General features: G+C 39.7%; 2 protein-coding genes across 3 annotated transcripts; both read right to left on the reverse strand.

Annotated features, from left to right (window-relative positions):
• Positions 1 to 308: 308 nt before the first annotated feature.
• stx5a (syntaxin 5A) lies at positions 309 to 7342 on the reverse strand. Of its 2 annotated transcripts, XM_054597394.1 has the most exons (12): positions 7253 to 7342; positions 6613 to 6829; positions 5645 to 5715; positions 5222 to 5277; positions 5052 to 5122; positions 4800 to 4916; positions 4650 to 4706; positions 4444 to 4525; positions 3222 to 3308; positions 2964 to 3067; positions 2631 to 2752; positions 309 to 2267 (listed from the first exon to the last, which is right to left on the reverse strand). In XM_054597394.1, the coding sequence occupies exons 2-12, from the start codon at positions 6673 to 6675 to the stop codon at positions 2108 to 2110; spliced, it is 990 nt and encodes a 329-aa protein (XP_054453369.1). In that variant the 5' UTR covers positions 6676 to 6829; positions 7253 to 7342; the 3' UTR covers positions 309 to 2107. The 2 variants fall into 2 exon arrangements, with proteins under 2 accessions (XP_054453369.1, XP_054453370.1); XM_054597395.1 differs by lacking the exon at positions 3222 to 3308 and having other exon boundaries at positions 311 to 2267.
• A 4961-nt stretch (positions 7343 to 12303) lies between these two features.
• On the reverse strand, positions 12304 to 26479 carry vegfba (vascular endothelial growth factor Ba). The gene is made up of 8 exons (XM_054598063.1): positions 25524 to 26479; positions 21749 to 21800; positions 21454 to 21650; positions 21274 to 21347; positions 21135 to 21170; positions 18433 to 18516; positions 16491 to 16745; positions 12304 to 15978 (listed from the first exon to the last, which is right to left on the reverse strand). Exons 1-8 carry the CDS (start codon positions 25599 to 25601, stop codon positions 15957 to 15959), a joined length of 798 nt encoding a protein of 265 aa, XP_054454038.1. The 5' UTR covers positions 25602 to 26479; the 3' UTR covers positions 12304 to 15956.
• Between the last annotated feature and the right edge of the window lie 490 nt (positions 26480 to 26969).

The following is a 26969-nucleotide window of genomic DNA, read 5'->3' on the forward strand; positions in this document are numbered from 1 at the left end:
ACTGTGCAAAATGTGAAGTTGGGTGGAAGTGATTATGAATTCCCCCTAAGTGGAACATGATTGTGTTCAATATTTAATAAGTCTTCCTACTCAAAACCACCAACCTGCCAGTTTGCTAGAGGAAATGTCAGGATCATCAAAGTCATTAGGATACATTGTGTGGGGACCATGAATGTTTGCAATCCATCTTTCAGTTGTTGTGATATAGATATTAAATAATCATAGAGCCACAACACTAGCATGGTTGATAAATCAAATGAGATGTATGGGGTTTAGTTGAGTAAACTCTTGCTGACCTTCACATGCTTCAGGTTTCCTTAAAAACAAAAAGCTGCTGATGGAGGTTATCGATTACTCTCATAGTGTATCCATAAAGCAAATCCTTGCAAGCAGAAAATAACACGGATCATCTGTGATCTTCTTTTTTTTTTTATTGTGAATATGATATGTATTTGGGGAAATAAATATACAATGTTGTCATTATTCTTTGTGGTTAAAAACATTTTTCCCCAACAAATGTGTTTTTTTCTTTTGATCCATTTGAGACAAAGTGTGAATCTTGCTTTTTTGCCCATTTATATCAGTTATGTCAACATTTTGTAAGTCTAGAAGCTCTTCTAAAATAGGAATGAAAGATACACGGACCTTTATCAATTTATTGTGGTTGAGAAGGTTAAATATTATGTAAATATGTCTGAGACCTGTAAATAAATATAAGTAGAATATGTCTTTCTGGTGTAAATATGTTGAATATGTCACACAAAGCTGTAACTGCTTAGCACGTCTCTGTGAGCTAAACTTAGCCTCCCAGCACGGCTAATTATATCACTGCCGCCTAATCCTTTTATCCCAAGAAAATCTCAGCCGTGAATGCCAGCACCCCATTATCATTTTATTAATATGCACTTTCTTATCAATACATCATTATCACTATTTGCACTTTATACACTGAAGTCAAGGCATTTGGCTAAAAAAAGAACAGACAGGGAAAAAAATAGGAAGAATGTTTTCTCTTTCTTTTTAAAAAGCTATGGTCATTTATAGTAACACCCGATAAGTGTGGAAAGATTAAGAGGGGACGCAACGACAACAGTGGCATCCGACCAGACACTTCCAGGGAATCTGGCTGATTGAGTCACTTCATAAGAGAGACTCCACAACCATTCTAACCCCTTCATAAGCTCTGATGAACAACCTGGATCCTTCCGATACTTGACTCATATGCTGAAATCTTTCCGCAGCACTTGATGTTTACACTTTTTCCAACCTGCCTGAAGGCTAACAGCCAAACCGTTTCATTTAAAACAGTGTTGTGACATATCTTTTGACTTCGTACAGCTTGTATCTGAATAACACCAGCAAAAGTCCCTTCAGATGTCTGTACCTTATTGTGCCTCCAGAACACGAAATGCTGGACCACAACGAGTGTCTTCGAATTGTGTCACAGTTCTATACGAGTACCCATTTGGCAAATAAAGTTTGAAAACATAACAGAATAAAAGAAATATCTTGAAGTGATGAATTGTTGATAAAGAAGGGGCACAGTCATGCTCTTTATAAAAGGTAAGTAAACTAAGAAGCAAAATGCTCTGAGGATAAACTCCAGTTCTGTTGTTCGGCTTTGAAATAGTATGATTATTATATCATTATTATTATTATGATAATAATCATAATAGTAGATGGGGTAAACAAGAAAATCAAAGTTAAAAGACAGTTTGCAGAATCAAACCATTAAATTATAGCCATTTTGATTAAATGCTTATGAGTAATTGGTCAAAGTACAATACTGAGCAACTTTGCTCTCTCTCTCTCTCTCTCTCTCTCTCTCTATACAAAGTGGGGATTTTAGATAATTTATTCTTTCATTTGGACAGAATTCGACATCTTCATTCTTCACTGAATTGACGAATCAAGAGTCTGTTGCTTGGGAATAACCGGAAAGTCTGTATTAATCTGAGCGGGTCCCGGGTCTCAATCAAAGTGTCACTTTGACAGTGAAGTCTTTCCTTCAAATACATCATCTGGACGTGTTGTCTCAGTCCAGCTTTAATTTCTTTCACCTCATTCTCTGTGATTTTCTCCTCCTCTCCTGCTGCTCCTCTTTTCTTCAAGCGAAGAAGACAACAAAGATGATAAAGAAGACGACGAGGACGAGAAAGATCTTGATCATCAGCCAGCGATTGGAGGAGACTGACTGAAAGTATTTGAGGATCTCTGTGTGGGCGGACTCCACGTTGAGCTGGGTGTCCTCCACGTTAGCGTCGATCCTGAGAGAGAAGAGCAGGAGGTTCAGTTTATAATCAGATGTTCGTTATCCAAACTATAATACTGTTTCTGTCAGATCAGTCAGTTCTGCAGATAAATGGCAAGTTATATAGTTTTGTATATATGTCATATATATTTTCATATACGATTCCATTTTGTGAAAGATATCAATGTGAATTGACCACAAGCACCCAAATTCTGCATGAAATCAGTTTAAATAGACAACACCCAAATGCATAAGCATGCCTTCTTTACTTATAGTTTCCTATTTCCTATTGCTTGTTTATTAAAAGAGCAGTTTAACAGTTTGGGATAAATTCTAGTTCACCTGCTCGACCCTGCCCCCAATTCTTGCACCGTCTTACCTCTGGATGGTCTCCTCTTGCTCCTTGACCATGTGTGCCAGCTGCTGGAATATAGAGCCCAGCTCCACGATGGTGCTCTCAATGTTCTGCATGGTGTCTGCACGGCTCTGGATGTACGAGTCCTGTAATGGCACAGCCAGCGAGATTTCAAAAAGGGCCACATTACATCACATAAATGCACAGTTTACCTATTTTGCTAGATTTTAGTCCAACAAAGTTTACGTTTAAAAATGAATAATAATTTATATTTTTCCAATGCTTTGTGCTAGCAAATGAGACGCACACATTCCTCTCCATCTGCCTGACTTTGACAAATATACACCAACAGTCTACCTGCTCATCGATAAGCTGGAGTTGCAAGGGATTGGTCTGAGAGTCCATATTGATGGCCACGTCCCCCATACTCCTGGACTCATCCTGCATCAGGACCGAGCTCTCTGAAGGGAGACAACAAGCAAAACACACACACACATGTTCAACAAGATCAGACAGAAATCCTCAATGGAAGAGGGGGGAAAAACAGAAAGACCAGCGGGCACATACAGTAGCTAGTGATACCCGCTGGGAGAGTCAGGCGTTCCAGGGAAATACCTTTTAAATTTGAGGTTGTATTGCCCTGGTAACCATTGCGCGGCTCACGAGCTGCATGCGGCTCCTGGGCCCCTTTTTTGCGGCTCCCTAAAATATTTTTTAATTTTTGCATTATAGATGACCAAATACAATAATAATCATTCACAAGGACTCAGTTCCTCATCACAACAGCTGCTAGGGAAGTACACTGCCAGTCAAAATCTTCCTGTACATCTACAGCATTTGTGGCTAAATTTCAACTAATTTGCTCGTTGTAAACAACCCACAGTCAGGATATATTTAAATGTAAACATTTCTATTCAAGTACCCGTTTTTTGGAAAGCACTTTGATCATAAACGTATATTATCTATATAATTAAAGGGGCACTGGACAGGTCAACCAGTTATGGCTAGACTGTTGAACTCTAATGTTGTCTGCTAATTACAGTGATAATAATCAAACTCGTTTTTTTCAATATTTGTTGGTTATTTCAAATATATTTCAAAATAAAAATAAAACAATACAAAAAATGTTAATTCACACATCAATTTGTTACCTATAATTTATTGTAAGATATCAACAGCGAGCACAGTGTTTGAGGTTTTACCAAAAACACTGAAATATAGCCGGTTCATAAACATTTCACTGGCAGTGTAAATGCCCCCAGAGGAAGCATCTGAGCTCGCTTAAGGACAACATTTGACTATTTGTTTAAAAAAGGGTGAACTGAGCAGGAGCCAGACATGCCGATTATTGCCTCTTAGCCAAAACAAATACTCAATAAAAAGGTGTGTTCACTCTATTACGCTTTTTGAAAACTGCCAGCACAATTGTCATGTTAGATAAGGAGATGACCAGCAGGCAATGTTTTGGGTAATCTCTTTTTTTTATTATTGGGAAATGTAAAACAAAAAAAGATGACCAGGATATAACTTGTGCTGCATGTTAAGGTTACACCAGTTAGTATGAAACAGTTACCTTTCACCATCTACTGTGCTTTAAGATTTAATTTTCAGGTTTGATTTTAATGAGAAACTGCTGCGTGAAGTGTTTAATCAGCACAAAATGTGGCTGAGTCAAAACTTTTCCCACAAACAATAATCAGTAAAGAGTGAACACGCCCTTATGAAACTGCAACATCATTCTGTGTTTACACGTTTGTGCCATTACTTTACTGTGAGTCCCTAGTAAAAATCCTAGTGAGTGACAACAAGTGTGAAGCTCAGATGTGGACAGACTTACTGAAGTTGTTGGCCATCAGAGGAGAAGACGAGACCGGGGGCTGGGAGAACTGCTCTCTCCTGCTGCGCTGCTGCTTCAGGTTCTGAGGGAAAAGGGACAAATGATGGAGGAGGTTAACACGACTGCGAAGAAACCCGTTCATGATTCAAAGCTTTTTAGTATTGTCTGCCCTGATAAATGATAGAAGTATGAAAAACATCTCTCACCTCTGTTCTGACTTCTAGGACTGACTTGAAGTCATTGGACATTGAAGCCAGTTTGGACTGTGGACAACAAAAGATACAGCAGGGTTAAACAAAATTTTGACTCAATGCAGATACGATATACTATGAATTGGACCTTATATATATATATACCTGTAAAGACACCACTATAGTGTTAGAGTGGGTTTGGATGTGTCGGCCACCGGGAGCTCCGCGGGACCTCACCAAGTCCTGCAGCTGTGCAATCTGTTTGTTTAGACTGTTGATGTCCTAAAAACATGAGAGATAGAAACCAGGGTGTTTAGTTTTACAAGATATTACAGGAATAAATGTTGCTGCACTATTTATAAATAACGTACCGGTTTGCAAAACCACATTTCATGGGATTTTAACAACTCAACTCACTTGTTTGATGATGTACGTTAGCTCCTCGATCTCCACTGCCTTGTCGTCAAATAGAGATTTTCTTTTTGCCACTAAAATATTACAACAACAGCATGTAGAATCAGCACTTTGAACAATATGACACAAAAATAGATGATTTATGCTAAAATAACATTAAAAGGAACACTTACAAATAGTGAGCTTTTCCAGTTTGGCAAATGTATTGCTCAAGTCTTTTCCAATTCTCCTACAAGGAAACAAACAAACAAAAAATTGTAGCTTTCTTTGTCATGCACAAACTAAATAAAGTACTCAAGCATGTTATCAAGGACGCTTGTTTGCATTCTTACAGAGAATAAGACCATATCAATGTTATCTCTGTGTCTCCCTGCTTACATACTTTGTGCTTTGCTCGGCCAAACAAGCCCTGAACCAGCTTCTTCACTAAAAATGTATTTAAATCTTCTCATTCTTTATGCAATAAAGGAGGAGGAGGTAATAATGTGTGAATGCAAATAAAGCAACACCCAAAATCACCATAAAAGAACAAATACATTCAGCAAATATTTATAAGGTTGTGAAACACGTAAGAAGACAGACTATGAGGAACTTACTTGGCCATAACTGTGAAGTCACTGCGCTGCCTGAGAGCGCTGAGGGTTGGTTTAATTGGCTGGACTCCATTCTGCCAGGAGAGGTAGAAAGTAGAGAGTATGAGAAGGAGAGATACATTAAAATAAGAGGCTGAGGAGTGACTGTGAAAATATGGCTACGGAACAGACAGGGAATTAATTTATTCCTATCTTGTTGACCTACTAACCATTGTAGTCAATTATTTGGTAAAAGTCTAAATATTTCCTGATCAAACGCATCCTTCTGTCAAACAATGTAACTGACATTTTTATGGTGTCACTGTGTGCACTGGTGCACTATGATTATAGTCAATATGATACTGGATTATTGAAGCTGATACCAATGATGACATTTGAGGGTTTAAAAACATATCAGATAATGATAAATTTATGAATATCACCATTTTGACAAATAACATAAACAAGCAAGTTTAATAAGGATCCCTTGGATTGTATTTTTGACAAATAACTGTAAATGAAGTTGCAGATGAAAAACAACCTAATCTTTGGCATTTCTATACTGCAATGCATTGTTTTATAATCAGCCAACACAGACCTCATAATCTCTGTGATAACTAATATCTGCGAATACATTGGCAGAGCTAATTGACCGCCTTTCACCATTATTTTAGAGATTGAAAATCAAATGTTGTCACCACATGGGGATTTACACTAAAATAGGCTTGAAACGGGACTGAAAGAAGTAAAAAAGAAAACACAACGTTTGCTTTTTCTTGACCCTAAGATTGCATATTTTTTGTTATATCTTTGCATTTACAAATAAACACAAGACTAATGCAATATGGAACCAAAACTAGACACAAAGAGAGAAGTAAACAAGAAAGCAAAAGCAAAAGTCACAAACACAAATCTACAAAGAACTGCTGATATTTAATGACTTTTTTTGACATAAATCCCGTTACTGTGCTGTGGTGCAGGTGTTTACATACCGGTCTGCCCTGGAGAGATTTACAGGCGGACTGGAACTCGAGGGTCCGGTCGCGGCACGTCATCTTGCCGCCGGTAAAGGGTCAGCAGCCGGGTCCTGTTTCCTCTATTGTGCGTGTGTGTGTGCGTGCGTGTGTGTGCGTGATGGATAAACAAGGAGACCTCCCAAAACTCACATCCACGGTGGGGTGTCCTTCATGGGCATCTGTACACACATGTCTGCACGGGGCACAAAACAACGTGTGAGCAGACAGTTTGAGGTTTATCTGATAAATAAACATTAATGGAGGCGTCGTTAAATAACAGCTGGTTTTCTGACACCAACAACACAACCAGGACATAAACTGAACCACAATAAAACCGACACTATATAATAAACAGCCCACACCACTCACACATAGAGCCACAGGTAGTTACGTCGACATATACTGGGTACCAGTGGTCATCTCTGTGAGGAGAGGCCGTCCATCACGACACACAGCTGATCGGGCCCGGCCGGCTAACAGGCTAACGTTAGCTTCAGGAGGCTAACCGGGCTTTCCATACGGTAAATCCCGCTCCAGCGTGTTAAAATACGACCTAAACTAACCGTGTGGTGTGGTATGACATCCAAAACACACAAAACGACGCGTTCCTACTCACTTGAATCGAGATTACATCATATTTCGAGAGCCCCTCGATGTTTCTGCTTGGAACTAATCAACCCAGGAGTTAAAGTTCCGATCCGGGTACTTTCCGGAGATGACGTCACTGCCACGTCTACTTTACAGAGGCGGAAAATCCCTGCCGGTGCAACGCGTCACCACCAGGGGGCGCCACAACTCCTGTTTGCGGTTTAGTTTGATCCCATAGTGTGATCAATTATTTAGACAGAAGATAAAATAAAATAATCCTTTATTAGTCCCGCAGCGGGGAAATTTACAGGATTACAGCAGCATAGAGGATAGTGCAAAGAAGAGATATAGGAAAAAAAACAAGATCAAAAATAAGTATTATAAATAAGCAAATATAAAAAAACAGTAAAGAATCCACAGTAACTGAAATATTATATATACAGACAGAAACTATTATGACTATTGTATTGCACAGTGCATTTGTGTTGCAGAGGTTTTTAGTGTCTTGTGGTCTGCTGGGAGCAGAGCTGGTTGTGCAAGTGCATTAAGAGAAGTGACAGCGAATCAAAAAACAACTACAAAATGTCACAATAAAGTGTAAAACAGGAAGAATAAAAGAGGAAACAGGAGCCATGGTGACCACAGGAGATAAATAGCCAACCTACATTATCATCAGTAAACTAAATCAAGTCTAACAGCACTTCCAAAACTTTAATTTTGTCACTTTTGGCCTTCTTTTGGTATGATGGTGGCCCTATTTTTATCGTGCAAAAGTATTTTATTTTAAATCCTGGAACACATGACAATATTAGCCTGCGAGTCCCACAGTACAAAAAAAGAAAATCTAGGCCCACAGTAACCCCCATTCCTGCCCTTAGAGGGTGCTTCAGGTGTTTATTAAAATATAAACCTCATGTAAGGGCAGTGTAAACTGATTAAATTAAGGAGTTATAACTAGATTTTGACATAGGGTCTCTAAATCAGGTTCTAACCTGCCTGATGGTCGTTTTAATGCTAGTTTAGTGTGCTTAAGAAGTGCATTTTCCTGTATTCCCAAACAAAACATCAATTAGTTGCCAAAAAGTGGACTTTCACCTGAAGTTTTCTGTTTTGGGGGTTTTCAGGAGTTCTCAGTTCACTTATACACATCATCTGCAGAACAAATACAGATTAACCTTTTGATCTAGAATCAACACAAGAAACGACCACATAACTGTATGCTATTAAACCTATATTATTAACAGATAAACATATAAGTGCACCTAGTGAATCATAAGAGGAACAAAATTATCCATTGGTTGCTTAAGGCTGATGCCTGCTGCAACCAAAAGATGATGTGTCATTAGTGATACTATGCTGATGTGGAACTGAACCTTTGAGTTTTTTGAAAGGGAGCAGAGGAGGAATGAACAGACGGATAGACGGAGGATGTGATTGGCTGCTGGCTCAGGTGAGTCGACCTGCAGGTATGGAATGGACAGAGAGATAACATTCAGCCGGCTCTCTGATCTCTGCTGACTCCTACTGGTACCCGCATCCTCCGCCCGACGGGCTCCAGCACGCCCCGACCACAACTATGCCCTCGCCTCTTTACCTGCTAGACCCCCAAACACAAAAAACCCTTCACCCGCCCCACCTGCCCTGCACCACCCCTTATCTATGCTCCCTTTCACCTTTTATACCTCACTATAATCCACCGTTCTTATCTCTTCCTCTGAAACACCTACCTCTATGCTTTCACACATGTTTGATATCTTTGCGGAACATCAGCACAAAACAGTTTTTCATTTTATCTCTTATCTTTATGTTCATTACTTTCAACTGTTAAGCGAAATCTCATTTCATCATATGTTGTTTATATTTTTATCCATTCGTCGTTTTATGAATGACAATGTTGGTTGGTTTGGCGTCCCAAATTCAGACATTCATGCTCCCCAGTGGATGAACCTTACTGACTTTGGTGATCCTCAGACGTTTCTTCTAGTGCCACTATGAGATTTGAGGATTTGAGTAAAATATTTCAAAACAATTGGATAAGTTGCCGTGAAATTCGGTTTCAAACACACAGACACACATTTCCCTCAGAATGAATAGTAAAAATGTTGATGCTCCTCTGACTCTCCATCATATAGTTTGGTTTATAACTAAAAACCTGCAAAACTAATGGCATTCCCATCAGCCTCAGCTATACTGTGTGCAGGTTACCATGCTAGACTATGATTGTGAGCATGGTACGCATCGTACCTGCTGAACGTTGGCTTCTTAACATCGTCATTGAGCATGTTACAGTAGCATGTTGACTTTAGCATTTAGCTCAAATCACAGCTGTGCATTAGTGTAGCCTCACAGAGCTGCTAGCAAGACTGACTCTTAGCCTTGTTAATGATTAAATCATGTATGTGAGTGTGTTAATGTAAAACCATTTGTTGTCTTATTTTTTTATACTCTGATATTTTGCATTTATGTCGTGAATGTTGCACAACATGCTTTGGCCAAAACTAGACTTAATTATAGTCATGACAATAGAGCGAAACTAATCAGATAAAAAAATCAAACCCTTTTTTTCCCATGTGGTAACAGAGCAGTAAATCTTTTATCAAGGTTGATGTCCTTCAGTGGACTGAGACAGACGAGGCCGGTTGGATCCATGTTTCTGTTGCAGATAACACTGTTTGTTTACTTTGTAAAATAAAATAAAAAGTTCTTTGTATTCACAAGAGATGCAAGAAAACACTCACTTTCCTGTCAGTTTAACAGAAACCAGCGAACATACATGATTTGTCTTTGCACCGCAAATATTGAACTGAATTTCAGTCTCTCTCTCCTAGTCTTTTATCTCTGTCTCTGTCTCTCTCTCTCACACACACACACACACACACACACACACACACACACACACACACACACACACACACACACACACACACACACACACACACACACACACACACACACACACACACACACATGGGTGCTGATATCATCTAAAAAAACACACTTGCAGGCCAGATAGCGTCCAGTACCTGCTCCAACACAGCTGCTGCTACAAAAGTGGGGAGGACACCGTGGCTGGAGTTATTAGACAAACATGGCTCTGAACGCAGATAGAGCAAGGTGGAAAAATACAGGAAGTCCTGATACAAGTGCAAAGATTGAGAGGTGCAAAGGGAGATGGATGAAGGGAAGGGGTGCAGATGGATGAAGGGAGGCCGACATGTGAGCTACTGGTTGAATATACACATAGGAAGTCAAATTAATGCATGAAATGAATGAGATTTTAAGGATAAATAGTCAAAGACCCACACGAAAGTCTGTGCAGCGTGTCTGCCTCTCCATATTTATTCACCCATACGAAGACATATTTTGGGGGGTTTCTGACGTGCGCAGAGCTTTAAATAGCAGATTTTGGAGTAAAGGCATCTTTTCTGTATCGTGATGGATGACTCACTGCGTCCTTTTTCTTTCTCTCTCTCTCTGTCTCCCTAATCTTGCGGCTATATTTAGTGCTGGCATAATGCCCTTCCAGACAGATAGGTTGGCAGCAGCATTCAGCTCCTCTCTCCTCTCCTCTCCTCTTTCTTCCTCTCTTCTCTTCTTCTAACTATGGCCAAATTAAATTGCTGCTAATATAGATGCCATCAATCATTATAATACAATAATACTGTCATGGAAGCTTATCAATTTATAGTTAATACAAATAGGCATGGTCATTAACATATCTCCCGTCCTTTGGTTTGAAGTCTGCTCTGTAATGTGAGGTGATAATTTGGGAACAAATGAGGGCTGAACATCATATTGCCAGCTACTTTCGTCATCATCATCATCGTCATATCCATCATAATCCATGCGGGGGGGTTAAAGCCATAGTGCCCAGCAATACAAATGCATGATATAAACAGACACAATCTTAATCCTCCAGACTCTGTATCTCTCACAGAAACACAAATCACACTAAAACTTTGGTTGAGCAGCGACTATTATGTCCACAATTGGCAACTTGGGGTAACTTCTGAAAATAAGGTAACAATAGCAAAAGTAAAGGTTAAAACGACTCATTAACACAGAAATATCTAAAGTTTGCTAACGTCATTAGCGCCATAGCCTACTGGTCATACTAGCCTGCAGCAGCAAAACTCCTAAATGTAATAAACGGATCAATTATTGCTTATGAATTTTACTTTTTCATCTGTAAATGGAAAATTTGGTAAGTAAAAGTAAAATAAGTAACACCATTAGGTAAAAATAACCAGCACCAATAAAAAAAAGAATGTTGTACTCATAATCTTGAAGCAGCAGAATGACCTCTTCAAGTGTTAAAACATGATATATTATATAACTGTATTATTACTATTACTGGTGCGTTAAGCAGCTTTTTGATGATGTAGCTGGCTGAGGTAGCTGTTTTACACACTGTTGTGTTGCTTTAATCTACAGAAATAAATATATTTTATTGAATGAATGTACTCCAGGTTTTATGCAATGCTGTCACATGATATACATTGTTTTATGTGAGCTGGGTTTTTTTTATTTATTTAATCCTGTTTTATGTATCGTATGTGTGAGCCCATGTTTCAAATGGCTGCAAGAACCATATAAGGTTAAATTTAAGTTGAACTTGTTTTGTGTTCTGTATGTAAACATTTTAATTTGCAAAGTAACGACTAGCAATAGCTCTCAAATAAATAAAAAGAACAACATTTGGCTCTGAAATGTAGTGAAAGTAGAAGTATTAAGTAAGTTGAAGGGACTCATAGCTGAACTTGAGTAAATTAACTTTTGTGTGGGGCTGCACACCTTTGTACTCAACCAGCTTCTGACTCAGCAGATAAACGAGAGGAGGAGAGGGAACAATATTATGTCTCATAACACGATGACACATCACATACGCACACTTTCTCTGCACCCAACTCCCAGGGTGTCACCGTAATCAAAAGTGTCTGTTTACCTTTCATTACCGTCAAAAGAGAGATTAAAACAAAGAGATGGGAGAGGTGAGGTCAGAGCAGATGGATGTTAGAGTGCATCAACAGTGACAGGAAGAAAACAAGAGCTTTATACGAAAAATAAGACATTTCCTTTAATAACATATGTAACATCACGGTTGTATCCTGGTATCATTTTCAATATATTTGACGATGCAGTATAGACTTTTATGTGGACATTGAATTGATTAATTGGCATTTATATACTAATACAACATAAGACTGCATTGTTTTCTACAAAGACATCATAATAGGGCACAAATGGTGTAGCAGCAAAAAAAGAGTGTTTTCTTTATATCGGCTACAGTAGTACAATGTATCGGCAGAGAAGAGATTCATTGCAAAGTTTAGCTAAAATGAAGGTACAAATACATCTGTAAAGTATGCACTATGTCGTACACAAATTCAGGTTAGAGATTATAAAATGTTATATAGTTTAGTGAGGGGTCTCTAAAGGCTAAGACACTGGAGGCTAGAACAGGGCTACATTTACAGTACGATGTAGACTGTGCAGATACAACGCACACTACTGATGTTTGATACTGACACAGGATCAAGACAATTGAGCGGGATGTTAATATGTCCAAGTTGTTCATCTTAAAAAGTGGTGATGTTGAAAGGATGGGAGGCAACAGCAGATACTAATGCTTTCTCTTTTTTAGATAATGTTTTTTTTATTTATTAGCTGAAGGTGGAGAGAGAGGAGACGAGATGCAGCAAATGGTCATGGGTTGGATTCGAATTCGGACTCAGCCGTAGTACATGGGACGCCTGGTCTCCCAATACTATTGGTTTCTAAAGGGAATTTGCTGTAGTCGCTTTTATTGTTCAGAATTTGCACTTTGAAATTAGAAAACTTGGACAGGAGATGTCAGCGCCACAACTCTTTTAGGTGGAATGTATTTGAATATGTCGTACACGTCTGCATGAGTGGAGCTTTACAATCTAAATCCATTCGCTCTTTCAGCTTTTTTTTCTTCAGTGTACTAATGTAAAGTATGTACTTTAAGATCTCAAATAGCTCAATATCAAAGTGCAATCTGTACTGAGGTTCAGGGACTCTTAGGTTTCCCCAAAAAATTGTCCACAAAATGCAACATTATCAAGAAATTAAGGATAGATAAAGAATTGAGGCTAGCTGTTTCCAGTCTTTATGCTAAGCTAAGCTAACTGATTTCTGCCTCCAGCTTCATATTTTACAGACATGAGTGTGGAATCAATCTTCTTATCTAACTCCAAGCAAGAAAGGGAATGAGTGTATATCCCAAAATGCCAAACTTCGCGTTTAAAGCCAAGACTTCAACATCACCAATAGTTTGAGGCTACAAACGCCTTGGGAGACCTTCTCCTGATCCACATTATCACACAGTGTCTGGTCTGTACTCAGAGGACCAGTTCAGTTCTCCTCACATGAAAAATGCTTCCCATCTGATTATTAAGACACACACATAAAACTCCTATAAGTTCCTCTAAACCAGCGATTATCACTACAGATCTGCTGCAGCTCCATATATCTACATTAGACTGTGCTTATTGCTAAATGTAAATAAAAACATTATTATATTAAAAGAGGTCTGACATAACACAGAGAAGGTAACAACAATGCTCTAATACTTGGTCATTAATATGTTGTGATATAGAGGTAGTGATTGAAGCATCGATTGATAGGAATAATAAACACTGAACGGACTCAAGCGTGGAAAAGTAATCTCATCTCAGGATAGAATAAATATAGAGCTTATCACACCAGCCACCGAAACAAAGTTCTTTAGCTCAAGGCTGACACACAAATAATTCAGCCGCTGGGCTGTTTTAATCAGCAGGATCATATAAACCCTAAGTACAGGACAGACATTAATTATGGGAATTTGGAAGCTACTGTTTGTCATGAAGATAAGACATCCCTGGTAAAATGTTCCCAGTGAAATTGAGCACAGGACAAAAGGTCTGAACTCCGTGACCCTCCATAATGGGTCCCCTGAGCTCTGGCTTTAGCCTGTCCCGCTGACTGACAAGCTGCTCAAGACCTCGTCCTTTCTGACATTCCCACCCAACAGCCAAGCAGTCATGAACTAACATGGAGTTAAACCGTGACATTCAGTCAGAATACAAACAAGTTATGTTCCAAACGAATAATACTTCTTTCCATCCCGGCTCTTACATGAAACAAAAACAGCCATGTTTTCATTCACGGCCCTGGGAATGGCCATTTGCTTGGTTTCTGTGTGCTGCGGACAACACTGCCCAGCTGATTGTTTGAATTACACATTATAATGTATATAGTCTCCCATTTGTGGCCTGTGTGAGCCGTGTCTGTTGAAATTCAATACATTTGGGTATCGGTTTAAATGCTGACTGTATACATAGACGGCCACCCAGCGTGACTCTTTATGCAGACGGATTAAAGATTAACAAACAAAACAAAGGCTCACATTCTACAATATAGAATTTTCAATCAACTTGAAAGAATTATAATAAAATATAAAACAGAGGCATATGATACAATATTAAATGAAGACTTTGCAGTAAATTGCAAATATAAACAACTAACATATGTATATTTGAACACTCGGTGTGGCACAAACAAATGCGTATGGCTACCTGCATTAATTTCACATTGCATGTGCGTGTGTAAATATGAATGTATGTGTGCCTGCTATAGCACAGAGTGAGTGAGGTTGTGTGTGTGCCTGCATTTGCAGTGTCGAATGTGTTCCTAGTATTATAAGTGTGAATGTTTGTGTGTGTGAAGCAGTGGACAGCCGCCAGGCCTCATTATTGTCATTCTCCTCACTGCCTAAAAGAGAGGCAAAGAGAGGCAAAGCGGCTGCTTTCAGTCCAGAAGCCGAGGGAAGATGGAGACAAAAGACCCAAATTAAACAAATGCCGGAAAGCGGCTTGGAGAGCCAGCCCGTGGTCATACACTTTGAATGAGAGAAAACGGCAGCAGGGATATCCCATCTGGGTCTTTCAGTGGGGAGACCACACAGATACTCTCCATCCCAGCATTCAGTTCAGCTTTAGGTCCATGCACACTGGGGTGCCAGTTCATGTGCATATCCAATGTCCTTCTGGTATGTCTGAATGTGAATGTCCATCTATAATCTGTTGCTGTTGATTTTCAAATCCTCCACACAAAAATTGGCCTTGACTTCACCCTGGAATCCATCTCAACAAATCACAACCTCCACTGAAGTGTCAACATGTAGGACTCCTGCGTAAGATCAATCGACTTCATATCCATTGTTCTTGTATAATCAGTCATGTTTCCACTGCTCATCTTGTATCATATGTTCAGACCTAAAGAACCTCCAAACCACAGCAGAGCAGGAGTTGTGTGATCGTGTCCATCGAGACAGAATTTGTCGGAAATCCATGTCTCTCAAAGTTGCCGTTAAGCTGCCACTTCATCCCTCCACTCATGTGATGTGTTTTGTGACTCTACATGTCTGTACACGCATGTTCATGTGTTCTGACAAAAGCTTTGCCACAGAAGCAGAGGAGGTGGTAGGATGTTCGGCTGCACACGCATACGTAGATCTATATTCAGGCTGTAATGCTGCACTTGTGGCTTAACTAAGAGCGCTGCTACATGTTCTTGTTTGTGCCTCTGCTAATATTTCCTTCAGTCTGAGGTTGCTGGATGTCCAAGCGTCTGATATGCTCCATGGCACTGATGCTGAGAGTGGGCGATGAATTCAGCAGGGGTTGGTGGAAAAAAAGAGGTGAAAGGAAAGTAGAGTAGACACATCAAGTCCTCATGGCATCACACCTGGAACAATAAAGATTAAAGAGAAGAAGGTTTTAGATTCAAGCTTTTATGGCTGATTCACACATGTATGGTGGATTCTCCCATTGACTCACATTTTAATTGCTCACTTTGGGGCAATTTAAGGTTCCTAAACTTTAGAATCAGCACCAACGCTACAACTAATAGTCAACCCACTCTACAACTTGAGCTGTAGCCTCTCTCAACAAAGCTTTCTCACTTCCTCAAAAGCCCAAACATCTGATCAACCGTCCAACTTGCATAATCTCTTGGTTGGTTATAGAAGAGGAACAATAGGAGCTTAAATTTATACCAGAGACTGCCTGATGCAGCTCAAGGTGTTTCATTGATTGCATTTTTCTAAATGACTCCCCTTTCAGAGCTCTATTTTCAATACACTTTAACCCTGTGAGTGTATTGTTGTAGTTTAGTTACATTCTGTTCAAAAACAATTAAACAGATTATTTTTATTAAATTCCCACAGATTTTTTTGTTTTGGTCACGTGTGAACTGACCTACAGCGGCGAACGTTGAGCATACGGTCTTTCCGGCTGCAGCTCTCAGCTCTGATGGTGCAGTGGCACTGGCAAGACGTCGCATCCAGTGCCCACTTCCTCCCTCTGCAGGGGCGGCAACGAGGTGTCGGAGACGGCGACGGAGAGGGAGAGATGCTGGTTGGTGGATGTGATGGAGGACGAGGTGATGTAGGAGGAGGAGAGGATGGGGGAGGAGGAGAGGATGGGGGAGGAAGACGTGGGGGAGCATGGGTCCTGGATGGAGGGAAGAGGGGGAAGGAACAGTGTTGTTAGTTGCAGGATTTATTCAGACATTGATTAACAAGCCTACATTAATACAAGCAGCTCTGTGAGGCTGTACTTTGCACAGTGGTGCTTTGAGCTAAATGCTAATGTCAACATGCTAACATGCATCTTAGTTTAGCATGTTAACATTTCCTAATAAGCACTAAACACAAAGTACAGCTGAGGTTCATACGAATGTTATCAATTTACCTAATTGTAGCGCTAGATTAAGAAAGTTAGGGGTGAAGGGTTTTAAATTTATCCTGAGGGGGACTGGAACCAAACTTCATGACAATACATCCAATAATTATTAAGACACTTTATTTAAATATGCGACCTTATAGTGGTAGTACAGAAAAGATCAAGAGATCATCAAGTCTGAGGGACAATTAATGTCTGTATAACTCATGACAATTCGTAATATAGTGATGGATCGACACACTGAAACACGGACAAAACGACTACAGCCACGCTACATGGTCTAAAAGATTTAGCTTTATTGCTATTGATCCAACACCCCGGCGGTAGCATGACTAAAAATGAAAAGCACTGCTTGTTTAAACATGCAGTGCCAGACTGAGACAAACCCACACAATGTGGTGTGTGTGGGAGATGTGTAACTAATGTTGGATACTGTTTCCTTTGCAGTTGACAAACTTTCTGCTCTTTCTGTCGGCCTGTGCTTCTGTCCGTTGCCATGGCAATAGTCACATAGCTGCCTATGAGGCTTTCAGTCTCTCCTCTAGACGCTCTGTACTTTCTCTGAGTCTGAGAAAGTTGCCTGCATCAGTTGCTCCATTAACTGGAGCTGGTTCTGCCTCAGTCTTCCCGGGGGGCTGGCGGCTTTAATGAAGTTACTTAATGAGGCAGAGAGGAGCAATCTTTGTCCAGACCCCGATGACCACGCCTGCCACTGGCATGGAAAAAGGAGGTGGCATTCGGGAGCAAATTACACAGATTTCACCCTTGCCAGAGTCTGAATAAAGCCGGTTCTGAGTGATGGATGGGTGCTGAGGGACATCACACCCAAACCGAGTCACCTCTGGCCCCCCGGAGGCCGGAAATGACTGACAGCAAAGAGACGAGGAAGCAGATGAACAGAGAGAGCCAACTCGTTCATCCTTCACTGCTCATGGGAATCATGGTACATGTAGCAGAAAACAGAAGCAGACACTCATAGCTCAAACCCACCTGTTCCTCTAAGATTACAATGTAAACGGTTACTTATTTCAAAATGTTTTCATTGACCTTGAAGGATTCTAACTGACCTTCTTAACAGCCTGTGTCGTGAAATATACAAATATGTAATGTAACTGATCACAGCAACGAATATTTGCTAGATACTGTTACTATATAGCTGATTAATCTTTCTACACAGACATGAGTCCCAGGGTTGTGTGTGTGTGTAAGTGTGCGTGTGTGTGTCTGTGTGTGTGTTTGTGTGCACGAGGAAGACCTTGACTGCTGTGGCTGTAAAACAAATTGTACTTCAGTAATAATGTAGAACACATAACCTAGTTTCTGTTCTAATCAAATATTCACATTTAAGTTGATGGTATCTGGGAAATACTAACAGAAGTAAGAAAATAAATTTAAGGCTTATAATTTAGATTAAAAATATATATTAATAAATGTGTGTAATGAATATTCAACATACGCAGCTCCGATGGCTCCACTTGTCTTCTGTCTGGACTTTCCTCTCTCCTTTTTCTTGTCTGTTCTTGTCGGCTTCAGATAGGGCCTGGGAATATCAGACAAACAAAATGTGTCATACATTAAGGAGTCAGGTGATATATTTTTGACACCTTTTCGAATCAAAAAATGCATGCAACATCAAAAAACAAACTAAAACCAGATAATATATTGAATGTATCCTTGGATGAACCCAATGTGCTGCATGTCCTAGTTGAATATTTGCTAAGTTTTGTATTTCTTTACTTGTTTTCCGAGCAAACTGTTTCTGACTTAGATCATAATTTTGGCAACTTTAGTCTGTATTCTCTTCAGGAAAAGTTCAGATTTTAACATTTGGGAGGTTTGTATTCTTTTTTGAAAATAAAAGGGTTTTGTAGAAAAACATGTTTATATTTCTCAAAGAAAGGGATCAAAAGACGGTTATATTTTATTGTTTTTACCAAAAGTCATGTTTCGTATCTGCACTAAGAAAAAATATATATTTCATCTCAAAATATTGTTTTCACAAAGCGCATAGTAATGCTCTAATCCAAACATATAGGCCTTCAAAAAACATGATAAATCTCCTTTTCAAAACAGTAAGCTCAAAGTGGAGATGTTCAAGTGAACCTCACATACTGTACATTCTATGGTGTATAATTTCTAGCATTGGTACAATATTTCTTTAAAAAATCCTAAGGTATCTTATGATATTTGTCCGGTATCGGTATTTCATTTTGCATCTTACAACCGATTTTGCAATACTTTTTATTCGTCATATCATAGAGTATCATAGGTTCTGTTGTAGCTACTCAACAGTGTGTTTTGAATATTTTTCTCATATGATATACTTATTATTTGCAATCATTTAAAGTCAATTCAAGTATCAAAGACAGAAGTTGAAAAAAAAATCCCAAATTAAGCATAATTGAGTGCTTTTGATACCAGTATGTGTATTTCAAAGACGTGTAGTGGAAAGTATATTTACTCAACTAGGGTTGTACCTCTATACAGTTCTAACGTACTTGTAGTTAACTTTATAGTATTTTAGATTAATTATACTTTACTTCTGCTCCACTTAATTTCAGAGGGAAATATTGCACTTTTCACTCCAATACATTTATTCAGCAGCTTGAGTCTTAAGTCATTTTGAAAAAGAAAAAAACATTTTGAAAACCTCTAATGACGTATTTTCACAGACTGGTATTGCCACTTTTACTCAAGTAAAATATCTGAATACTAAATACAAGTCACTGACTAGGAGGCTCCAACAATGGCTGATTACTATCTTTCACATGCCATTAACAAAAATCGATCAAAGAAATGATGTCAGTTTGGGCTACCAACAGAAGAGATAGAGAGACAATGTTCTGGATACATTACACTTAATAACTGTAGCTTTGAATTTTGGCGTCATGTCCAAAATGCCTGACGTTTACCAAGCTCTAATCATTTCCCAATCTTCCTTATCATTTTAAGTGCCTCGTCTTCATTGAGCACAATCTGATTTGCTTTAATGTATGCTGGTGCCATCAACAACAAAGTGGCTCTGCTCACTGCTTTGGTTTTTGGCTTTACTGGAGTAACTTTCCTTTCTCTTTAATCTCATCTGGTATAAACTAATTTAGTGTGCTACTGCTGCTGTTGTTGTCTTTGGAGCTCTGATTTACTATCATGGATGCGTGACTCTGCTCCGTCGGTCTGTGAGAGAGCACATGGCAGGGGAGATAAAATCATCGCTATGGTGACAACAGGATGCGGGCCGTCCCAGGGGATGCAGGGAGAGTCACACAGATGCTAACTCACTGATGGGCACACACACACACTAACACACACACACACACAGATATAAACACACAGAAACAAACTTTCACACACATATACTAACACACAGAGAATGTACACATGTGCAAATACATGCAAAGATTTACCAAGTCACCAGTCACACACATGTCACAAGAGACCTGAACAAGGGAAAACAACGTTGTATACACACATACATTGGAATCCTTTATTTATGTCCCCATCCTAACAGGAAGTAGGAGGACATAAACATTAAAGATGCAATCATATGATTGTGTGGTTGGACCTGCCAGTACGAGGCACACAAACAAACATCAGGGATCCAACTGAAATGTTTCTCTCACAGTGTACAGCTGTCAGTCCTGACTGAACCTCAACGTGGATAACTCACCCTTACATAATCTGTCATAAGGATTAAAGGTGACTATGGTATTGTTTTGATGTTTGACGATGCTTCAAGCCTTCTGTCCTCAGATAATGAATACGATAACAAGAAACCTTTTTTCAACACTATATTGCCACTTATGGCTACTTGGGTTTCATCCTCTGAATACCTCCTCTGCATCAATAACATCATCAGCAGAATTATAAGAGCGTCATTAGTGAACTTCACGTTAGAGACGATGGAACATGACATTTCACAACAACAGCTCACTCACGCACAATTTAACAGGAACAGACAAGGAGAGATTAAAATGGTAAGAAAGGAAGAGGAAGGGGAAATAATAACCATAATAATAATACATTTGGTTCATTAAGAGCTTTTTATGAACACACTTTGAAAAAGAGATTTAAAATAAACACAATATATAAAACACAACATGAATCATACATTAAAAGCAGTTTACTGAACTGAAAAACATGAAGAACATAATGTGTTACCTTGTTGTAGGTGTTGGCTGGATTTGTTCTTTTAACCTGCTCACAGATAAAACAGACGTGTCAGTATAAAGGTGCAGTGAGGTCATCATAAACAGGTATACCATGTATATCTGAAAACAGACGTTGTGCGTTTTATTACCTGCACTCACACTGACTGTGCTCGACGAATGACAGCTCAATGAGCTCATGTTTCATGAAGGAGGTTCTCATCAGCTGCACACAGATCAGAAAATATTTACACATCATCTCACTGTTTCCAACATTCATCATCTACACTGAAGCAGGTAGTGATTTAGTGTGTGTTTTTCTGTGTGTTTACCTCCATGGTGATTGTGTGTGTGAGCGAGGGATAACACTCCAGGGCCTCATCCGAACAGCAGCCGCCACATCGCCTCACCGACACGCAGGACGGGACGAAGAGATGGTGCGTCTCCCCTGGCAACTCCCTCCAGACCTCCACCAGAGTGTCCCGAGGCTCGCAGCCGCTGCGTGAATAAACCTCCAACCACCGCCGCACTGATGGAGATAAATCAATGCAGTTATGATTTTATTATTTCTCACCATCAGCTCCATGCAGCGGTGCAGGGGTCTCTGTAGAAACAGGGACAGCCTACCTTCTCGACCTTCCCTGGATTTTGGGGAGTCTGCCGGCCGCCAGTGAGCAAGCTGGACGGGGGAATATAAAAGTAATGAGCACCTCTGAAAAGCACAGTTTCAATAAGTTTAGATTTCCATGTCAAGTTGACCTGTTAGATAGCATTCAGCTTTGCACTTTGGAGTCATGACAAGTGGTTGAATTTCAGTCCAGCAAAAATCTTAGATCTAATAGTAGTCAGTCAAAAGGTGGGTGAATTTGTACTTTTGTATGAAAAGACTTATGGAAAACATTATGTTTTTAAACTTAAAATACATGTGATACATGTAACAACATATATCTGCTGTTATTGATCAATAATCAACAAAGAAAATTGAATTTATTGTTATATAACAGTAATCTAACTGTTGATCTGTTGCCTGCAACTTCCTGTTTGACATTGTTGTACAAATGCTGCTGGTGCAAAGTATTTCATAGTAAAAACCACTACAATATTTCACAGCTGGCATCTGAATATGACTATATGAATAATGCATGGTGGTAAATAGAAAGGAAGAACTTGATTATTGAATTTGATAAACAAGCCCTGCAGTAGTCTGAGGGCTCAATAAAACATGCCTCATTCTGGGCTCTATTTTCAAATATTTCCTGCAGGCATCGGGTCCATTGGTCCCTTTAAGCATGTAAATAAACATGTCTACCTTTCAACCATATTTTCGACAACATGACTGTGCTGACTGAACAGAATGAGGGAGGGAGCTGCTGGATTTTTGTTGTACCTGCTACCTTTGCCCTCAAGTCCATTACCTGACCCGCATTTGAAATGCTTTCAGTAGCCGTGCAGTGGTAGATAGTGAGCGTATCTGCCACTGGATTACTCAACAAATAACTGTTACAGTTTATAGCTTTGAGTTGACAAGCAAGACCCAATACTATTTCATAAAATGAGCTGAAGGGAGTAAGGGTGCTTGATCTTATATCAACCCAATATATATAATACAATTTACTGGTATTATACTGGTCTACATGCAATTAAAACTCACATAAAGTTTCCTATAATCAACTCTGGGAGGGAAAATAACAATTTTGAGGTATTTATATGAGCAAATTCATTTTCTGTTACTTTATACTTCAACTCCACAACATTCCAGTGGCAAGAATTGTACTTTTCCTCCACTTACAGATATAGTTACTCATTAATTTGAAGATTAAGATTTTACATAGAAAAACATTTGATAACCTTAAAATAAACAATATAATTAAATATGAATCCAGTTGTTCCTAACTTGTTGTGTAGTTGGGGCCTCTTTGTCATGTTTTAAATGTCGGTGAGTTGTTAGCAGATCTACCAAAGATAAGATTTACCCTCAAAACTTCTCATTGAATAACTGTCTGAGGCCCAAATTTCACATATGACAGCAAAGATTTCAGGAAAGTCCAAAAATGAAAACAGATTTGTATTGTAGAACTTAGTTTTTTCTTTGTTTTGTCCTCTCCCATGAATCATCTCATGACCCCTCAGATTTACATTTTCACCCTTTGGAGGGGCCCAAAAAATGGTGTTCACACATTGTCAACAACTTGATAATGTCATATATAATTATATATCAGTCACAGGAGGCATTTTACTGCTGAACAAGCACTTTCACTTTTGAGACCTTAGCGTATATTTAGCTGATGATACTTACTTCGTACTTTTACTTAAGTAGTAAAGAACAGAATTTTCTAAAACACACACACTGCCGTTATTGGACTTATGTGTGTGTGAAGACCAAGGCCACTTGTAAGGGAATGTAGACTTTGTCCAGTTGCCCCCCTTTAGCTGCTCCACCCCCTTGTACCCACCCACCCACCCCGCCCACACACACACACACACGCCACACACACACACACACACACACACACACACACACACACACACACACACACACACACACACACACACACACACACACACACACACACACACACTCACACACACACTTGGTTGGCTCACATTGATTCTGAGTTAAGCTGGGACTGAGGCCATTTTGTGACTGGTAGGATGTGAGCTTAAGTAAGTGTGTCTTTTCTGTATCAGTCTTTAAAATAGGGATAAGATTACCTCCTTTTGGCAGCCACACACTCACAAACACACACACACTAACTCCTGAGTGCCAACCCAGTGACATCTGCACTGGTTTGCTGTCTGTCTATCGTCTAACACATCTAACTCCCAACCACGTCCAGAGCACAGATGGGCCAAGAATGTGTGTGTCCTACAGCTAAACACCATCTCCTCCAGACTGTGCCTCATCTCTACAGTAGAAATAAGGATGACCCCTTTCTTCCCCCAATAATCTGCCGGTGAAGCAGACAGCATGAAAGCAGAGAGCCTTTGGTGAGAGACAGCGGCTGTGAGCAGGTGAGGAGTCACACCGCTGTGTGTCATGTAGCGTCTAGGATAATGCATTACTAAAACATTGGCTACAGCAGCACAAAGTCAGGGCTGGATCTCACGCTGCTGCAGAGCACTGCCTGTTCCTGATACAGGCCTCCAGACATAAATAAAGAATATGCAGGTCTCTCCATATATGTGGGCCTGCTGCTGTGTGTGGAAAATATCAGCATGAACATTTCTTATCAGTGGTAACTAAAAATAATAATATCCACCCTCTTTTTAAATGACACAAAGCCAAACTTCAAGTCCATAAAGGATAGTTGGTACCACTGTTTAATGAGACGCCCTCACTTGAAATAAGTAGTCCTTTAATCACAAGTCAACTTGCAGAAAACTCGCAGCCACAAATAATAGAAAATAACCCTCCACCACTCTCATGCCTGTTCAATATGAAGCCACGCCTAGCTAGCTTAGTTTAGATTAGCTCAAAGACTGGAAACAACTAGCATGGGTCTAGTGCCTACTAGCACCTCTAAAGCTTACCAAATAACATATAATATGTTATTGTTTCAATTGGTGCTAAAAACTACTATTGTAAGAATGACAATTTGCTGTTTGGGCCTTAAGTGCGACACATAACATTAATGTGCCCCAATATTTCTCTAGTTGCTGGGCAACCAGAGGAGACTCGAAGAAGTTACTGGCAAAAAACATTGCTTTTACACTTGTATACTTGAATACTTTTTGTGACCTTTGGACAGAGCAGGCTATGTATTCTGATTTCAACCTTCTTTCTGAACTGAAATAACCGGATTGGTATCCTGTCATCAAAGAATGGCACCAATATGCCCATTTCTCTAAATGTCAAACTATTCCTTTCATCTAGTCTACTAATAAAACATTAATTAACAACACTGCAAATAAATCCATTTCTGTACTGTTGCCCTGCCTCTCTGATGCATTTAGCTACCTAAGAAGACATGCTGGAGGAGGATTTTTCCAACAAACCTGGCGACCCAAAAGTTAGTCTTTTGAATGGCTTATACTGATCTACAAAGCTTTGGTAAATTATTCTTTAGTGTATAAACTATTTGCATAGGGTGACTCACTATAGAATGTCTGGCACTGACTTGTGATGTAGAGGAGACAATAAATACCACAAAGTCGCTATAAAGTAAATGAATCATTCACTGGAATGAGGTGACAGATGTCATTGACCTAGGAGAGGATAAGTTCCACACAGCTGAAAGTCCCACATGTTCTCCACCAGACTAGATTCACTCAGAAGGATGTGACTTTATGTCCATCAAGTGACCGTCTATAAAGCTTGAAATCAACCGAACAAGCTCATCTCTGATGGCAGGCTGACCATCAGACACACAGACTTTAGGGTCAAATGTAGGCCCATACATACCTTGGCATGGGATGTCGGTATTCTGGTTAGCAGGAGGAATTGAAACATTCCTAGAATAACTTGAAGCATAATCCCCATTGTGCAGGAGTCCAAGGGGAACACAAAAATATATTTTGGACCAATCCAAAAAAAAAAAAAAAAAAAAGGAAAAAAGAAAGGTGGCTTGCCGACTATCTCCTTCCTCTGACTCTGTGTCCGATTAAAGACGCAGAAATCCCGCTTTCATTTCATTCTCCAGACTCCCTTCCTTGAAAGGGCGCCCAGGGTGGCATCCTCAGTGTTGGAATAATAACTTTATCTTGTTGCATTTGAGACTAAATGATCATATAAGGAGTCTGTTCCCAACCTAAACTCGAATAATAGTTTGTATATTTTAATAGGCTGTTTTCTAGAATAACCCTCCTTCCACTAATTCAAAAATTCAGACTTTAAAATCTGCCACTCTCATGTAATAATTAAATATGCCTCTCCATTTAATGGTGGCACCATAAGCTTAAAATCCAGATTTCTTTTTTTATAAAAAAAAAACTTTGAATGCCTTCCTATATTTATTCTAGGTCTGTCTATTGGTCCAGATCCCAATGAACCAGCGTGGGGGTCCGGGGTGGCGTGACATGAGGAGCATCCAGCATCCAGATTCCCGCTGAAACGTGGTGCGATCATTAAAATCCTGTGTGGCTGAGAGAGAAATCACATCATCCAGCTACAGGACATGTATCCGCTAAAACATCCGACGCCTTGGCCCGACAGTGGCGCATATTCCGCTCCCCGGCTCGGTCAGTCTCTCCACATTTGTCGCTCCCACGGAAAAAATATGATCTTCCCGTTTTTTTTAAAAATTTATTTATTTATCCTCTTATAAATATGACTGGAATAACATCCTCCGCTGACATGGCAGCACAGCTACAGCAGAGCCGGAGCAGCAGGGTATATAGTCCGCAGACAGAGAGGTCTGGAGTGGCTTGTATCTTCATTAGTTGTTGTGATCGGTTTCCTCATTTCCTCTGCCCTTGAGACGCACGCAGCGTAACCATTGCGCTGCCAACTTTTTCCAAACGGGACAGGCGGACTGAATACAGGTGCAGCGTCTCTGCTGGTCTCACAGTGGGGGGGCCTTCAGGGGCCCCTCTGCAAGTGGGGAACAGGGACGTATAGCTGCTACTGAGGACACTGAGGTCATGTCCTCGGGTTGATTTCTGCAAATTTGGGGTTTTTAGTTTTGCTCAGTACAAGTTGGGCTTATATTCTCCTAATGATTCTGGTATATTACTGAAACAATAGGTCGAATAGCAGCTATTTTATTCAGAGAAAATGGATCTGCACGTTTTTGATAATTGATAAATCGTTTAAGTCATCTGCTGAGAAAAATTGAACTGGTGCTCACTAGTTTTTATTATTTCATCTGTGGTGATCTGATGGTTTTGGACAAAATAAACAATGTCACCT

The sequence above is a fragment of the Anoplopoma fimbria genome, chromosome 4, assembly GCF_027596085.1.
Source record: "Anoplopoma fimbria isolate UVic2021 breed Golden Eagle Sablefish chromosome 4, Afim_UVic_2022, whole genome shotgun sequence".
Lineage (NCBI taxonomy): Eukaryota > Metazoa > Chordata > Actinopteri > Perciformes > Anoplopomatidae > Anoplopoma > Anoplopoma fimbria.

Coding starts and splice junctions, on each gene's coding strand:
- stx5a (XM_054597394.1), bottom strand. CDS start 6,675: ATGACGTGCCGCGACCGGACCCTCGAGTTCCAGTCCGCCTGTAAATCT. Junction 5,123..5,221: donor ACTGGAAAAGCTCACTATTT/GTAAGTGTTCCT, acceptor GTAATATTTTAG/TGGCAAAAAGAAAATCTCTA. Junction 2,753..2,963: donor TCCAGCTTATCGATGAGCAG/GTAGACTGTTGG, acceptor GTGCCATTACAG/GACTCGTACATCCAGAGCCG.
- vegfba (XM_054598063.1), bottom strand. CDS start 25,601: ATGGGGATTATGCTTCAAGTTATTCTAGGAATGTTTCAATTCCTCCTG. Junction 21,801..25,523: donor TACCGACATCCCATGCCAAG/GTATGTATGGGC, acceptor TCCCCCGTCCAG/CTTGCTCACTGGCGGCCGGC. Junction 21,348..21,453: donor CACACACAATCACCATGGAG/GTAAACACACAG, acceptor ATCTGTGTGCAG/CTGATGAGAACCTCCTTCAT.